A 17,164-nucleotide genomic window follows, 5' to 3' on the forward strand; every position below is an offset into this window, starting at 1 on the left:
TAAACCTGAATACACAAACAACTATCAACACCACCCAAGCAATGGAGTCTCAAATCTTTTAACCTCTAAACTTTTGTGGCGTAAAACCTGCAAAACAAACTTGTAATCTAACTATATACATATTCAGGTAATCTACATATGCTATGGTTAAAAAAGTTATTGATCTTGCAAACTTGTCGGCGATGGTACTGCGGACTAAGAAGAATAATGAAGACGGCGTTAAGACAACTATATATCACCTACAATACAGAGCAAAGAATACCGAGAAAGACATACAAATAGGCAAAACGGAGAAGAAGATAACAAAATACAAAATACACTTACTAGTGACGAGAGATTGGAAGAGTGGGAGTAGCAGCAATGGTTCAAAGAATAGGGAAGAAAGCCTTAACGTTAGGGTTTTAGCGCATTTTCCATTGATACAATGCGAACCATAGAATCATTGTCTATGCGAGCCATGTTGGCCACCGCATCAAATTCACCGTCCACATCACAATGTCGTGGCAAGCAACGTGTATACCAGAAATCGAGGCCTTCATATTTGCCAACATTTTCTTTGATAAACGCATCCAAATAACTCCTGTTTATTAAATGTAAACACTTGAATGGCACCTATGTGGCACGGTTTTTTATGATAAACGGAAGCCATACCAAATACCCCCTTCATAATTGTGCCCAAACGCATTTCTTATCCAAAGAATCCGTAAGTGATTTTTTTGAGTGATGCCGAGGGCCTTAAAAATTTCAAGTTCTTTAATGCCAATGGAGTCAGGGTATAAAAACCCCTTGTACTATGGGGTAAGTTATAAAAGCCCTCTATATTATGGGGTCCGTGACAATGACCCCATATATTTTAATTTGCGGTAAGGACTCCTTTGTTAGCATTTCTCAATTACCTCAAAAAAAGATTTTCATTCAATTATTTTAAAAGGAAAATAACTTTAAAATGTAATAATTTAGTACCCCAAATTTTCAGAATGTATAATTCAGTACTTGTTATTAATCAGTAGTTAACCTGCTATTAAGTAACATTTTAAGAAATACAAATGTTCTTCAAGTGTCATTTAATTTTCTTTATCAATTATCCAAATATTAATAAAAAATTAATAATTTCAAATCCTTGCTTCTTCAATTCATAAAAATTTAGAATTACATTTAAGTGGATATTCTAATAACTTCAACTAAGAGGCAAGAATTTAAAGTTTTAATTTCTTTATCAATTATTTTTTTTATGAATGTTTGAATTGTTGATAAAGAAAATTAGATGACATGTACTTTTAAAATGTCACTTAATTGTCGCTTTGGGACCAAATTGACACAGATTAAGAATGACATCTCCTCCTACATCCCAGTATCAACAGTTGTTAACAGGTATTTGAAGAAATTTTTGGTAAATTTCAGTTGTAAGAGGTATAACACGTCTAAGCGAGGGCGAGCGTCAGCTTGAAAGTCGCATTCTAAGCAGTAAGCAGCCTAGACTTTATGCGCACGCGACGGATTGTTCTGGTTCTTCACATTTAGACGGAAGAAGGGAGAGAAGGAGGGGCTATCATGAACAGAAAAGGTTTAGCCATTTTGATGAGAACCAGAATGAGACTTACTGACCCAAACAAACTCTCAGTCTCTCCTGTAAGTAAACCAACTCCTTTCTTTTCCCTTGTCCCTCTGTGCACCACTGCACATCCACAATATCCAATTCACGTCGAATCGTTTGTTTTGTTTTCTGTTTATGATTTTTCTGTTGCATTCAGTAACATTACAGGCAGATTTAAAATGTTTCATATGAATCTTCAAATTGTCTTGAAAACCGCTGTTGTCAGTCAATCAAATTAAACTTTTGATATTAGTTTTTTTAATTATAAGATTTAAGGTTCTGATTCATCGAATTTTATTAATTATTTGTGTCTTTATTTAATTAATTATGTATCGAAAGAATGAAGCTAGTCGTGTCCAATCTGATACCGGACACTCCGAATCTGATGAAAATTTTGTGCGAGTTGCTTCGGAGGGATATGTTCAGAAGATCAATTCACCAAGCAATTCAGAGAGGTCTATTTATATTGAATGCTTTTTTCTTCCCTGTTCCAAACACCAAGATTTTCTGTTCATACAATGAAAAAAATGTGTTTTTTGCCCCATAGAGATTTCAATGTTGTCCGGGAGTCGATGCATGCAGCCATTTCTATGAATAAAACAGAAGTCATGGATGCAATTCTTAATGATTTCTCCGAGGTATGATACTTATAACAAGTAATCATGTTAGGAAGCATATCTTATCCTGGTAGTTCTATTAAATATTAATGGAGTGAGGATACAGGGCTACCATAGTCTTTCTCATGATAATCGCCGGAAATTGCTAATTGCACTCGCTAGAGACTATGATGTTAATAGGAAACAAGTTCGCGAACTTATTCAGCAATATCTAGGTCTCGAATTTCCTGGGGGTGAGTCTGATTTTGATGTTTGAGCTAGCTCATTTTTTCTCAATGTTATTTTAATGAGAATTACATGGTTTCAGGCGACAAGTCTCAACCAACTACCTTTGATGAAGGAGGCTTGCTAGCTGCTCTTTATAGGACTGAGCGTAATCTGAGACATGCTCTCAAGCCAATGTACCAAATTCTGTTTGAACGGCTCAACACACACCCTGGAGGGTTGAAATTCTTGTCTATTCTACGTGCTGATATCCTCTCTATGCTTGCGTAAGGTTTTGATCCATTCCCCATGAATATTCCCTAGTTATCTTATTTATTTATTTTTAGTTACTTGAACCTTAAATTTCAAGCCATTTACAACCATAAAAGTATCATGATGTCTTATGAGATAAATAATCCGCTTTGGGGCTGCATTGTGGTAGATTGGGATATAGAAATTGTTTATGTAAAAGGAATAAGTGGTAGGTTTTAGGTTTGTGCCACACAAGAAGTGGAAAAGGGTCCATACCTTATCAATTCCACACAGATGAATACTTGAATGGAGCATTTAATTTCCTATTCACTACTGAAGAGGTTGCAGTAGAAAAGCTTCCTTTTTTAGGTGATGCTGATTCTATTGTCTTAAAACCTGTTTTTGGTGATGCTGATTCGTGTAGATTGGAATGTAGAAAACTTTTATGCAAGGAAATAAGTATTAGCACTGAGGTTTATCTGGCCAATAAAAATGAAAGTGTGTGTGTCTATATACATTATAGCTTTTAACTGTACAAGTACCACATATATATATATATATATCTTGTTTGGCAATGTTCAATACTTGTATGGAGAATTTGATTTCCTAATTGGTTTCTGAAGACATTGCAGTAAAGAGAGATTCCTTGTTCAGGTGCTGCTGATTCCATTTTATTAAAGCCCTTAAGTTTGTGCTAATTCTGAACCTATGATATCAACTTGCCTAGGTTGTTGAGTCCATGCTTCTGAATCCCTTGGATTTGTGTTGATTCCAACCCTATGATGTCCCCAAATTTTTGGTTATTTTAGATCATATCCTTCCAACTTTCCTTCTTTAGTCCTATATTTGTGTTTTGACCCTAAACCTGAAATGCTAGGTCACAAGGCCAATTCCTTTAAACATTAAAACCTGTTACATCTAGCTTGGACTTTTGATCTTTAATTCCACCTTCTGCTTTAGGAGTTAACATTGTTTCCGCCCTTATGGGTCTTAAAAAGCTGTATCTATTAGTTCTTATAGGTCTTCTTTAGAGTTCCAAGCAAGTGGAGATCTGGGCATTGTTGTAACTATCCTCAATTATTTTTTTAAATTTCTTAATTACTTTCTATATATAATGGGAGAGACTTTCATTGGAAAGCCATTTAGTGAAGATCATCATAATAGGCACTGATTTCCCATAACCACCTTTTAACAAGAAGCTTGAAAAACTTCTTGTTAAATAGATTTTGATTCTTCTTCAATGAAGATTATCATTCATCAGATCAGAAGCAAAGAACATGAAGGAAATCTGAAATATGGTTACTAATAAAAAAAAATGAAGGAAATATGATTCATGATATGATACTGTTTAAGCATACAGGGAAGAAAATATTGCATCTTTGAGGGCATTAGACTCATATTTGAAGGAAAAGCTTATTACATGGCTTAGCCCTGCTACTTTAGAGCTTCATCGTATTACATGGGGTGATCCAGCTTCCTTGCTAGAGAAGATTGTTGCTTATGAAGTAAGATTTTCACCAGTATCTTGTTGCTTCTTTATGATTGTATTGTTTAAGGTCATACATGTCTGAACATATAATCATCATTATACATCTTTTATCCACTTCAGGCTGTGCATCCAATCAACAGTCTTATTGATCTCAAGAGAAGATTAGGAATTGGCCGCCGCTGTTTTGGGTATCTGCATCCCTCTATACCTGGTTGGCTACTCTTTATCTTTGATTGGGAAAGAAAAATGACATTACTTTTTATTGATTTTGATAACTTCTTGATATTTATTTCAGTTATCATATGATGGCTATCAAATATCATATTCCCACTCAATATTGAGGTTCTTCAATTAGTTAATTGCAATGCATTATAGAAATATCCAAAATAAGGAGTTATTTTTGTCAAGGAACAAACAATTGCATTTGATTGTTGCTACCTGAATTTACACAAGTTATATGTAACTTGTTGGATTTGCTAAGATTTGAATAATAATGGCTATCAATTTTATTTATCGGTGATAATGACTATTTACCATTGTGTTGAGATTCACAAGCCAGCTGCATTTTAGTATTTGATCATATTTGAGGAAGATAGGTGGTGTTCTGCAGGTGGGAAAATCAAAATTTTTTTAATTGATAAAAAATCGTTTTTTTTCCAAGTGAGATTCAAGGCCATCTTCATGTGAAGGCAACTTAATTACACTGCGATTCAGCATGCAGTTTTCTTGGCAGCAGAAAAATATGAATGAGCATTTTGGTTAATTGGAATATCATCCTAATACCATTGATTGACATCCAATTTCCAATATTCAAGTCATAAAATTTGTTTTACTGATTACATGATTTCCTTCAGGTGAACCCCTTATTTTTATTGAAGTTGCACTTCTGAAGAATGTGGCTCAAAACATACAGGTTAGAAACTTTTCCAAAAAAAAAAAAAAACAGACATCTATTTTATTGTTTTTTGTTATTTATAGAATTCTTATTGTTTTCATTTTAATTCAGGAAGTGTTGTGGGATCATCCTCCCATACCAGAATCTGAAGCAACATGTGCATTATTCTACTCTATATCATCAACTCAGGTAAGCATTATTTGAAGCTATTTCAAAAGTAACCTCTAATTTTTAAACTGGAATAAAGCATCTTGGAAAAAAACATTTAGATTGTATTTGTTTCAACATAAAATGGTTGGAACTTTTTTCAGGCTGAAATATTTGAGTTATATTTCCCCCTTTAAAAAGAAGTTTTTTTTTTTTTACTTTTCTTTTCTTTCCATTAAAGGAATGTGGAATAAAGGTTTTTTCTGTAAAAGGGTGGAAATGGTAGCTGAAATATTTCAGTCCAAAAAATTTTTCCATTTTATGGAGAAACAAACACAGCCTTACTACAGTTTACTCATTTATCCAAAAAAGCAGGCATTGGGAATGACAAATGCATGTTATTTAAGGGAAATCTTTTAATTATATTATTCACATTCACTTATTTAACAGTTTATTCAGAAATATCATTGAACAATATAATCTAAAGACTTTCTATTTAATCTGCAACTCTGCTTTCTCCAAACCGACAGTCAGGCCTAGTGGGAATCAACCTTGGGAAGTTTCTTATTAAACGTGTGATTGAGCTGGTGAAAAAAGACATGCCACATGTTTCTGTAAGTATCTTTATCTGATTTTAGACCATATAATATTAGATATCTGGGGTTATTGTTTACTGAACCTTAACCATTAGATGGACTCTTTTGAGAAATGGAGATGGCAAAAATCAACTTACGTATATTTGATCTCTAAATTTTTTTTGTTCTATTAGTTTCATACCCCATAAAATTTGTCAACATTCCTTGATTAGTATCACACAAATGATAGTGAACAATATTATAATCTGAATCATTAGCAATGTCACAGACAGCAAACTCATCCCCTGTTATTTAATGACTTTTTTGTTGTTCAGTACTATTATTTCATAATTGAAAAGATCATACCATATTCATCCACGTAATTTACTCTCTAAGAAATGGCAAAAAAAATGGATGGAACTGTTTACTGGGTCTAATGGATTGGTTAGGATCTTTTTATCTATTAATATTTTAACCATATGCATTACAACACTGAAGGCTGTTAGGTACTGAATATTGCCTTTCATATAGCATTTCTTACTCTTGTAAGCAATCTCTAAAGACTTCAAGTTATCAGAATATGATCCAGTATCATTTGCACCAAGAGTTTGAACTATGCAATCTTATCTGGATAGACTGTGAGCTTTCAAATCTAGGTCCTATGCAATCTTATCTGTACACGAAGTTCCTATAATGCCATCCTAGAAGTTGGTAGCTTATTCAGACCTTGAACTACTTCATGAAAGTGGTCATGTGAGCTATTACATCTAATACCACAGATCCATATATACATGCATGTATATATGTATAAAGATTATTTCTCTATTATGGATTCCACTTCTTTACTCAATATAACATGATTATTCTGAAGAGCCTAGTCATTTGCTATCTAATCCATGGCTTACACTTGGTGATGGTTTCTGATTTTACAACTTTTCCATAAAGACATTTGCAACACTTAGCCCAATCCGAGGATACATGAAATGGCTTCTATTCAAGTTGGGATCTCAATCAAAGCTTGCTGAAGCAGAGAAAGAAGGCATCTCATGTTCATCGGAGAGGCCATCAAGTTCTACATTCCGGGAGAATATACTTCAACCAGAAGAAGAAAAAGCATTGTTGGAATCATCTGTGTAAGTTACCTTCAAGGACCTTATTGTAGGTAATAAGAACTATTCAGCGATCAATTACCTTATTGTAGGTAAGTGAAGAAATATTTCGGTTGCAATAATCAAAACTAAAATGTTAAAATGAACATTTTTAACTATTTATTTCATTAATGAAAAAGTTGGGTTTAAAATGTTTAAAATCATTAGTGTGTTTCTGATACCCTAAGTAATGAAATATCTTTTTTTTTTTTTTTTAATTTTGTTTCAGTCCAATAAACCAAAATAGCTGAGACCTTGGTTTCTTAAAACCTTGATTTGTAGCAGTCATTAATATATAAAATCAAGCATAACATGGAAAATAACCTTTTAACCATAGTTTTCAAGGCACCAAGGCGAGGCTAGGCAATAGGGGAGCGCCTTGTTGCCTAGGCACCTGCCTAGGTGATGGATTTTTTAAAGTAAAAAAATATATCCTAAGGTACTTGTGTAGGTTCCATAGCCATATTTCCTTAATAAATATCCATAATTTTCATAGTAAAAGTATAAACTTTATGTTGAAGTATAGAAAATCAACATATTCATAAGAAAAAGAAGAAAGAAAAGAAAATTCAAAAAATATGGGGGCTGAACCTATTTTGTTATAGGAAAAGAAGAAGAAGAAAAAAAATGCAGCATTTAGCAATGTTTGTGTTGATTAAACCCTAACAAATAAGAAATAATAAAAGAAATTAGTATATAAACACACATAATGAATATTTTAGTTTAATAATGTCTATTTTATAATTATAATCTCAAAAAATTAAGAATATCAAAGTATTTTATAACACAATGTACAAAACTACTTGGCGATTAGGTGAGGCGAGCCTCCAAGGGTGCCTTGCCGCCTAGGTGTTACCTTGACAACTATGATTTTAACATCTAAAAGATTCTGGTAGGACATTTCAGTCTTGATGTTCATTTCTTAGATAAAATTACCAATACCTTGACTCCACTGAATTGTTTGGCAAGGGTAATAGCATCATGCCATATGGAAACTTAATTAAATATAAAAAAAAACTTTACTTTTGCCATAAGGTAACCACTTCTCTCCTATCTTACAAGCCGAAGTAAATAGAATGATGCATATGGTTACTCCTTGAATAGATTCCAGGAAAGGGGAAAAGATAAAAATGAAGCATGAGTACACTTGATCTTGAAAGTACAAAAGTACACATGATACATGATATGGAACTTTTGACGAATTATAGACTGTGTTGCTGAGGATGCTAGTTAGATGCCTATTTTCTGCATGGACATGCTGTTCTGTATCCAGGTGGTATCATGCATTCCTCCCACTTTTTCTTTTTCTTTTTCTTATCACTGAAACTTCTCCAAGTTATGCATTTGGTTTGATTGTATCCAAGGAGTACCATTGCAATGACTACATTCCAGGAAAATATGAAGCATGATTTTGTGGAGCTTGAAGAAACAAATGATAGATTATGGCATGGAACTTCTTGAAGTTAGAGATGGTTCCTGGAGTTCCAGTTTATATCAAGGGAATATTCTCCCTTTGTTTCTTATCAAAAAAGAAAAAAAAAAAGAAAAGAAAAAGAATTCTGGGTTGACAAGCGTGAGAAAACATGTTTGAGCCTGATTGCAGCCACTTTGTGCAAAAAATTATCAAGACCCTGATATCTGGGACCAACATTATCAAGACCCTGATGTCCAGTTCACCCTTCCAAGACTCTCATATCTGGGACCGACATTGCTAACTTCCCTAGGCCACTCCCCTCCCCGAAAAAAAAAAAAAGAATACATAAGTAAAAATTTAAAGCAAGAAAAGAACAAGAAAAAGAAAAATCTTATCACCTGAATCAGTTTCATGTAATTGTTCACAAGTAGAATTTCCTTATCGTGCTTGGTGGATTTAGGTTTTATTTTATCCATGCCATTGAAATGCTTCTAATTTGCATGGCAACGTTGCTGTCTTATGCAGGGAATTTACTTCTGGGGAAAATGGCATGGAAGTGATGTTGAACTTGTTAACTTCAAAAAACTATGAATGGACCAAGTCTGATAGATTGTTATCACTATTACAAGCCCCTCTAATGAGATTGTGTGCCAGGTATGATATACTCTACAGTCTCTACCATAAAGAACTTCACAAGTCATCAACCCAGGGCAACTAGATTACAAGGTGAATTCCTGGGATTTGATCACAAAAGTTATCTATGAGAAATTCCGGTGATTATCAAAATTTAATAAGGAAAAAATGAATTGGTGGAAAAACATCTACTCTTTAGGTATACGATATTAGTCATTTGCAGCAAGAGAATGATTTAACTTTTTAAGGGAAGAATGTGAAGGGGCAGAATGGAAACTATATTTTCTGACTTGGTCTTCAAAGAATAGATAAGGTGAAATAATATTAGGGTGGAATGCTATGGGAAAAATATTATTATCTGGATTGATTTGTAATGAAGTGGCAAATGTTGTACTCAATAGGTTTTTGTGAAATTTAAATTAACAGAGGCTGGCTTCATATCTTCAGGTACCTTATTCAAGAAAAAAAAAGAGGGAAGGCACTAGATTCTGTTGCAAATTTTCACTTGCAGAATGGAGCGGTATGTTTTCCACCTCAAGGATTGAATAACCTGTTACCACCAAAGTCTTCGCTTTCAATGTCTTTTTGTTATCAGCAACATGTAGTTCAGCAAAGAAATAAATGAAGAAAGTAGGAAAAGAAGGAAGAAAAGAGACGAAAAGAGAAGAGTTCCTTCCAAAATGTCTATAGCTGGCAGTGCCTAAGTATTTATACATAGGGCAGCAGCTTACAACAAAAAGAATGGAAAAAATACTAAAATACCCCTGTGACAATATACTTAACATATTACAACACTCTCCTCAAGTTGGAGCATATATGTCAATCATGGCCAACTTGTCACACAACTCATTATGCCATAGATAGTGTAGGCCTTTTATAAGAACACCTGCTAGTTGTTCTTTCTTTGGAATTGATGCAAGGAGTACAAACTTCACCCTTTTCAAGTTTTTTTCTTATAAAATGTTTGTGAACTTCAATATGCTTGGTCCTATCATGAAGAACTAGGTTTGCCGCAATATAAATGGCTGCCTTGTTGTCACAATAAAGGGACATTGGATCATCAATAGAGAAGCCCAATTCACAAATCAAAATTTTTACCCAGAGTACTTTAGCAACTCCATGAGCCATAGCCCTATATTGGCTTTTGCACTAGATTTGTCCATTGCACTTGGTTTTTTTTGCTTCTCCAAGTGACTAAGTTTCCATCGACAAAGGTGCAGTATCCACTAGTGGACTTCCTATCATCAACTTCACCAACCCAATCTGCACCATTGTAAACTTCCACTTTCATCTGACCATATTTCTTGAACAATATACCAGTCCCTGGATACTTCTTTAGATATTTGAGGACGCTCCTTGTTGCTTCCCAATGGAAGTTCTTGGAGCATGCATGAATTGGTTGAGGACACCAACAACATATGCTATATCAGGTTGAGTCATTGATAAGTAGAAAGTCTTCCTACCAACCTTTGAAATTTCTTGACATCTGTCATAGGTTCTCCAATACAATCACCAAGTCTGTGATTTTCGTCAATAGGTGAGTCTGCCAGCTTTGCTCCCAACTTTCCTTTATCTTGTAAGAGATCTAGGATGTATAAGAAATGAAGATGCCCTTTTGAGAACGTACAATCTCAATTCCAAGGAAATAACATAATTGTCCTAGATCTTTTTAACTTCAAATTGCATAACTTGGGATTCTTTCACCTTTTGAATCTTAGAGTCCCAGTTAGGAATGGCAACGGGGCAGGGCAGGGACGGGGAGCCAACAAGGACAAGGCTATACCCGTCCTTGTCCCCGCCAACGAGGACAAGGCTATCCCCATCCTGCAGTGGTGCCCACTCCCCGCCAATACATTGAGCAAAATATGTATGATTTTAGACACATAAAATCGCTATTACAATGACATAATCCGAACAAACTTTATCCAGACATCTAATTGTTTGGAACCTCAGATGTACCAAATATTATAGGGCATGATTGAATGCTCCATGGAAGGAGCTTAGGTGTTGAAAGAATTGTCAGGAACCTATTAGGGTGACACAAAGCTCTTAACAATTAAGTGGCTATTTGATAACAGTTGAAATGGTTGAACTGAATGATGTATTGCCTTGTCTTTTACTGAATAAGATGTTAAGGAGGTTTTGAGCTCCTTAATGTCTGAAGCTAAAGTTGGATTGATTGACTCTCCATGGAAGAAGAAGCTCATGTTTTGGAAGGATGATCAAGAATCTACTTGGGTGATGCAAACCTCATACCAACTTAAGAATTCAGAGCAACGGAAAATTGCAAACAATACCAAAAAGAATAACAATGCTGGGATTAATTGTAATCTGATATTGTCATGACAATAGGGAGGGAACAAACTAGTAAGTACCTTTCTTAAACTGGTTGCTTCCTCTTCAAATCTATTACATTATAAAAGATAGTTAACTTGGTCAATGACGCATCCGATCAGTTCAGTGCATTTAACTTGATACTCATTAAGAGGAACTCAGTCAACTCACAATGTTCCGAATCAAACGTATTGGCCTGAATGTTTATAAATTTGATACTCATTATACATGATTTTCTATGTAAATGTCAAAAAAAAAAAAAAGAGAAAAGAAGACACAACAATTTAGGGATTGAGTAATACTACTAATGAACAACAAATTAATAGGAAGTTTGGGAACATGAAGGTTATGGGGTAAAAGAAGTTCATTCGGAAGAGATACAAATCCTTGACCAGCAATGGTGGAGAAGGACCCATCAGCTAGTCTCACTTTTCCTTACTGGAGAGAAGAGTGTAGGTTTGAAATAAATTTGACTCACTAGTCATATGATTAGATGCCCCTGAGGGGAATCTGGAACAGAGGTAGGCATATGAAATGTAGAAGCATTTTTACTTGATGTAGACGCAAAGGAGGTAGAAGGGGTAGGAGATGACCTATCCATCTGTCCAAGGATCCTACCATACAATTCCATGTTATCTTTGAAGGAGTTAATGATTTCTTCCTTAGGGTCAAAACCAACAGAATGCTCTTGGGAAGTACCAATAGCCAAATTATTCGATTAAGAATCTTGAGTAGCCAAATTTGCAGAGGTAAATTTCTTTTGAGTAGGCTTCTTTGAAGTATCTTGATTTTTGGCCGGCTACGGTGGAGAAAGAACCATTAGCTAGTCTCACCTTATCTCTTCCAGAGAGAAGATTGTATGCCCGAAATAAATTTGACTTATCGGTCATGTGGTTTGAGGCTCCAGAGTCAATTACTCAAGGAGAATCAGAGGTATGAGATGACACATGGAAGGCAGTGGTAGTGTTACCTGATGCAGACGCAAAAGAGGTAGGAGTAGGACCAGAATCCATTTGGCGAAGTCCTATCATATTACTCCAAATGGTCACGGAAGGAGTTGATGATCTCTTCCTTAGGGTCAGAACTGGGATGCTTTTCTTGAGTTACCATGGGACCAATCTCTTGAGATGCCATATTAGCTGAGTTATACTTTTTCTGATTCTACTGATTTGGTTTCTTGCCCTGATCAGTTGTTGACTTCTTACCCAAATCCTGTGCCTATTTAGGTTTCCCATGGAGATCCCAACATGTATCTCTGGTGTGTCTTGTCTTCTGGCAGTGAGTGCACCAAGGCTTACTCTTATCATCTGTTCTCTTCTAAGAGTCGCCCTTCTTAAAACCACCTCCAACATTAGTATCTGAACTTCCCCGGACAGCTAGGGCAACCGGCTCCCCGTCTGTACAATTCATCACATTTCTTCTACTCTCTTCTGACTGAACCAAGGCATAAACCTCTTGAATTGATGGCAAGTCTTTACTTCCCAAGATCTGCACCCTGATGGACTCATATGAAGGATTCAGCCCCAAGAAGAAGGCAAATACCCATTGCTGAGATACAAGTGATTTGTATGCCTTTGCATCTTCATCACACTTCCAGTTAACATTCTGATAGTGATCAAGTTCTTTCCATATCGATATCAAATCTGAATAGTACACCGAGAGACTCTTTCCCCCTGCTTGCAAGTGGACGATTCATCTTGCAGTTGGTATATCTTGGTATAGTGTCTCTGCTTTGAATAGGTGGACTTTGCTTGTTCCCATATTTCACAAACAGTTTCAGCCCACATAAAAGTTTTTCTCACCTATGGCAGCATGGAAACCAAGAGCCATGACATCACCATACTATTTTCTTGGTTCCTTTATCATATTCAGCACTTCTGCTCTTCGGTTCCTTCACTTTCTCATTGATGTATCCTATTTTTCCCCTAGCAGTGATGTAGAGTTTTATTCTCGTAGACCATTCACGGTAATTCAGACCATCAAAGGGAGTAACAGCCATGGGGAAACTCATATCCATTCCCCCACTCACTCCATTTTGACCTCCAGAAATCCCTAAAGTAGCAGGATTCTCAGACGACATGGTCAACACAGATTTTTTTTATTTAAAACCTCAACTTAGGATCCCTTTTTATATCAGAACAAAAGGCACCACACACAACAAGTGATTAGTCCACACACACTTCAGTTTTTTGGACTTAATCAGTGCACAAGACCAGCACCAATTTCCAAAAAGAATAATATGACAGATCTGATTCAGACCTGTATAGAATAGCAATCCCAGCCTACTAGTTTTCCAGAAGGTCTACAAGCATTAATCACAAGGGGAGATCCTTACACACAAGACATCAAGCCAACAAGTAGAGAAAACAGGTCATACATGACCTACAACCACCTTTCACAAGTATAGGATCACACGATCCAAAACAAACAGAGGTAAAAAACCTCACAAGGGTCTGCCGACATTTAGTGGTTCAGATTCATTCGTTTTCCTCTTGGTACACGACCAAGGGAAGAAAGAAAAACAGGAAAAAAAGAGGCGGTACCGGTTGCAGATTTGATTCGATCAGCCCAGATTTACTCCTCTGTTCCGCCCAGATTCAGCAGCTTGGAGAAGACACTTGATCGCCCAGAGTCAATGGCCATGCTTTGATACCATCTTGATAGTAAATCCGATTGAAGATTACAACAAAAGAGGAGAGAGGAGAAGAGAAGAGAAGAGAAGAGAAGGAAGGAAGGGAAATGACCCTTGTGCCCCTACTAGGGGTGGCAACGAGCCGAGCTTTTCATGAGCTGCTCGAGCTCGTTTCCTGAAAAGCTCGGCTCGGCTTGGTTTCAGCCAAGCTTGAGCTCGAGCTCGAGCCCAATTCAGTGGCTCAATTAATAAACGAGCCGAGCTCGAGTCTACTAGAGCTCGACTCGTGAGGCACGTGAGCCGACTCGAATATATAATATATAATATATATATAATAAAATTATAGAAAATAATATATATATATAATAAAAATATTATAATTTTTAATTTTTAAATATAAAATAATTTTTTTATATATAATTTTTATTTTTATAATAAAATATATAATAAATATTTTTATAAAATACAAAACGAGCTGAGCCGAGCCGAACTCGAGCTTATGAACTTTTGACTCGAGCCGAGCTCGAGCTCAAGGTTCTAGCTCGAACCGAGCTCACACTCGAGCTCGAGCCTGATACTATTCGTCTCGGCTCAGCTCGAATCCACCCCTACCCCTACTAAGTGAAGTTACAATAACATATTAAAATAAAAAAGCTTTAATCATCCAAACATACCCTAACAAAATAAAATCAATTATTTCAACACAGTTTATAAAGGCAAACGCTATTGCACCTCATCCACAACCCACTGTATCTCACAGTTCTTGTCTTATGATCATTTGTCTCCCTCTTGCAAGTCCTTTCTTGCATCCATTGCTGATATTCCTATTCCTAGAATAGTGCAGGAGGCCTTGTCAGCTCCTGAGCGGAAGGATGCAATGAATGTAGAAATGGATGCCCTTCTGAGAAACAATACTTGGGAGCTAGTTAATCAACATAAAGGGAAGAAACTAGTTTGATGTAGATGGGTGTTTGCTGTGAAGCATAATGCTGATGGTTCCAGTGAAAGGTATAAGGCCCAATTAGTTGCAAAGGGATTTACTCAGACATATGGTATAGATTACTTGGAGACTTTTGCACTAGTAGCAAAGATGATCACTATCATAGTTTTATTTTCTCTTGCAGCCAGTTACTCTTGGCCCTTGTTTCAGATGGATGTTAAAAATGCCTTCTTCAACTAAGACTTGCAAGAAGTGTACATGTAGTTGCTTCTTGGATTTTATAGTATAGAAACTGTAGGTTGTTAAGACTGCTATTCAGTCTTGATCACTAAGAGATTTCAGGTTCGATGAGAAGAGAATGTGAAGAAGATGTAGAGGAAAGAGTGGTGGAAGAGCAATAGAACACAAAATTTTAGGAGAAGAACAAAATGTCAATATTCTGCCGCCGCCACTTTAAGTTAATATATATAGGTTATGCTAGTTACATGAAAGGACATATCTGCCCTTGGTGTTTACATCATAATTGCTAACAAATAACAAACAATATAAAACTGAAACTAGAGATAACAGAATAGAAAAATAACCACAGCTGTGACTAGCTACATTCTACCCTACGGATAGATCCGCCTCTAGCTTCTTTCTTGATACGGCTTTAGTAAGAATGTCTGCTAGTTGCATACTGGATGTGATGTAAGAGAGGCATACTTCTTGAGATGAGACCCTCTCTCGCACAAAATGACGGTCAACTTCAATGTGTTTGGTTCTGTCATGCTGTACTGGATTATGTGCTATATTAATGGCGGCTTGATTATCATAGTACAACATCAGGGGCTTCTCATACTCAATACCCAACTCCTCAAGTAGAGATCTTAGCCATAGGATTTCAGCCACTCCATTGGCCATGGACCTGTATTCTACTTCAGCACTTGACCGGGAGACAACACTTTGTTTCTTACTTCTCCAGGAGACAAGGTTTCCTCCCACAAGGGCACAATATCTCGAGGTAGACCTTCTGCCATCAACATTCCCAGCCCAATCTGCATCAGTATAAACCTCCATCTTCATGTGATTGTTGTTCTTGAAAAGTATGCCCCTACCTGGGCATCTCTTCAAGTAAGCTAAGATTCTTTCTGCCGCAAGAAGATGTGTGGTTTTAGGAGAATGCATGTACTGGCTGACAACACTAACAACATAGGTAATATCTGGCTGAGTGAGGCAGAGATATAGGAGCTTTCCTACCAGTTGCTGGAACATAACTTTGTCTTCCAGAAGCTCCCCACTCTCGGCACTAATCCTGTGATCTGTTCAATTGGTGTATCTGCAGGCTTGACACCTAACTTTCCAGTTTCTGCCAACAAGTCTAGGACATATTTCCTCTGAGATATAAAGATCCCTGTTTGGATCTAGCAACCTCAATACCCAAAAACTACTGAAGTACACCAAGGTCCTTCACCTCAAATTCTTGGTGAAGAAGCTGTTTAAGAGACTCAATCTCATGACTATCATTCCCTGTGACCACAATACCATCAACATATACTGCCAACAGTGTTAAAGAGGACTCCACCCTCTTGATGAATAGGGGGTGATCTGACTGGGTCTGTACATATCCAAACTTCACAAGTGCTAGTCTGAATCTATCGAACCAAGCCCTAGGTGACTGTTTCAAACCATACAAAACCTTGTTGAGCCGGCAGACCTTCTTACCTACTTCTGCATCATAGAATCCAGGAGGCAAACGCATGTAAACTTCTTCCTGCAGATCTCCATTCAGAAAGGCATTTTTCACGTCCATTTGGTATAAAGGCCAGGTGTGACTTGCTGCAAGAGACAAGAGAACTTGAATAGTAGTCATCTTGGCTACCGGTGCAAATGTCTCCAAGTAATCTATGCCATAAGTCTGTGTAAACCCTCTTGCAACTAACCAGGCTTTGTACCTCTCAATAGATCCATCTGCATTATGCTTCACCGTAAATACCCATCTGCATCCAACTGGTTTCTTTCCTTTTGGCAAATCAACTACCTCCCAGGTGTTGTTCTTCAACAGAGCATCCATCTCAACTTGCATTGCATCTTTCCATTCAGGGACGGATAGGGCTTCTTGCACTGTTCTTGGAATAGGGACATTGGAAATGGAGCTAAGGTAGGACCTGTAGGTAGGAGATAGACAATCATAGGATAAAAAGTGGGAAATACAGTGGGCTGTGGATGTGGTACAATGTTGTTTCCCTTTACGGATTGCAATTGGAAGGTCAAGATCATCTGTAGGGGAAGTCTCTGTGGGCTCTGGGAC

General features: G+C 36.6%; 1 protein-coding gene across 2 annotated transcripts in view; it reads left to right on the top strand.

Annotated features, from left to right (window-relative positions):
• Positions 1-1,309: 1,309 nt before the first annotated feature.
• Positions 1,310-17,164, top strand: part of LOC148875277 (malonyl-CoA decarboxylase family protein) — a 34,229-nt gene continuing 18,374 nt past the window's right edge. For both annotated transcript variants that reach the window (XR_016105075.1, XM_088964851.1), the window contains exons 1-13: positions 1,310-1,629; positions 1,934-2,049; positions 2,142-2,232; positions 2,318-2,444; positions 2,519-2,702; positions 4,028-4,172; positions 4,277-4,367; positions 5,011-5,069; positions 5,163-5,240; positions 5,729-5,812; positions 6,719-6,906; positions 8,861-8,989; positions 9,416-9,488. Coding sequence is in view for 1 of the 2 variants with exons in the window: in XM_088964851.1 (XP_088820977.1) it covers positions 1,552-1,629; positions 1,934-2,049; positions 2,142-2,232; positions 2,318-2,444; positions 2,519-2,702; positions 4,028-4,172; positions 4,277-4,367; positions 5,011-5,069; positions 5,163-5,240; positions 5,729-5,812; positions 6,719-6,906; positions 8,861-8,989; positions 9,416-9,488 (1,443 nt within the window). In the remaining variant the exon portion in view is untranslated. The remainder of the gene's footprint in view (positions 1,630-1,933; positions 2,050-2,141; positions 2,233-2,317; positions 2,445-2,518; positions 2,703-4,027; positions 4,173-4,276; positions 4,368-5,010; positions 5,070-5,162; positions 5,241-5,728; positions 5,813-6,718; positions 6,907-8,860; positions 8,990-9,415; positions 9,489-17,164) is intronic.

This window comes from Nelumbo lutea, chromosome 1, assembly GCF_056320005.1.
Source record: "Nelumbo lutea isolate HS-2025 chromosome 1, American lotus-T2T, whole genome shotgun sequence".
NCBI classification, from domain to species: Eukaryota; Viridiplantae; Streptophyta; class Magnoliopsida; order Proteales; family Nelumbonaceae; genus Nelumbo; species Nelumbo lutea.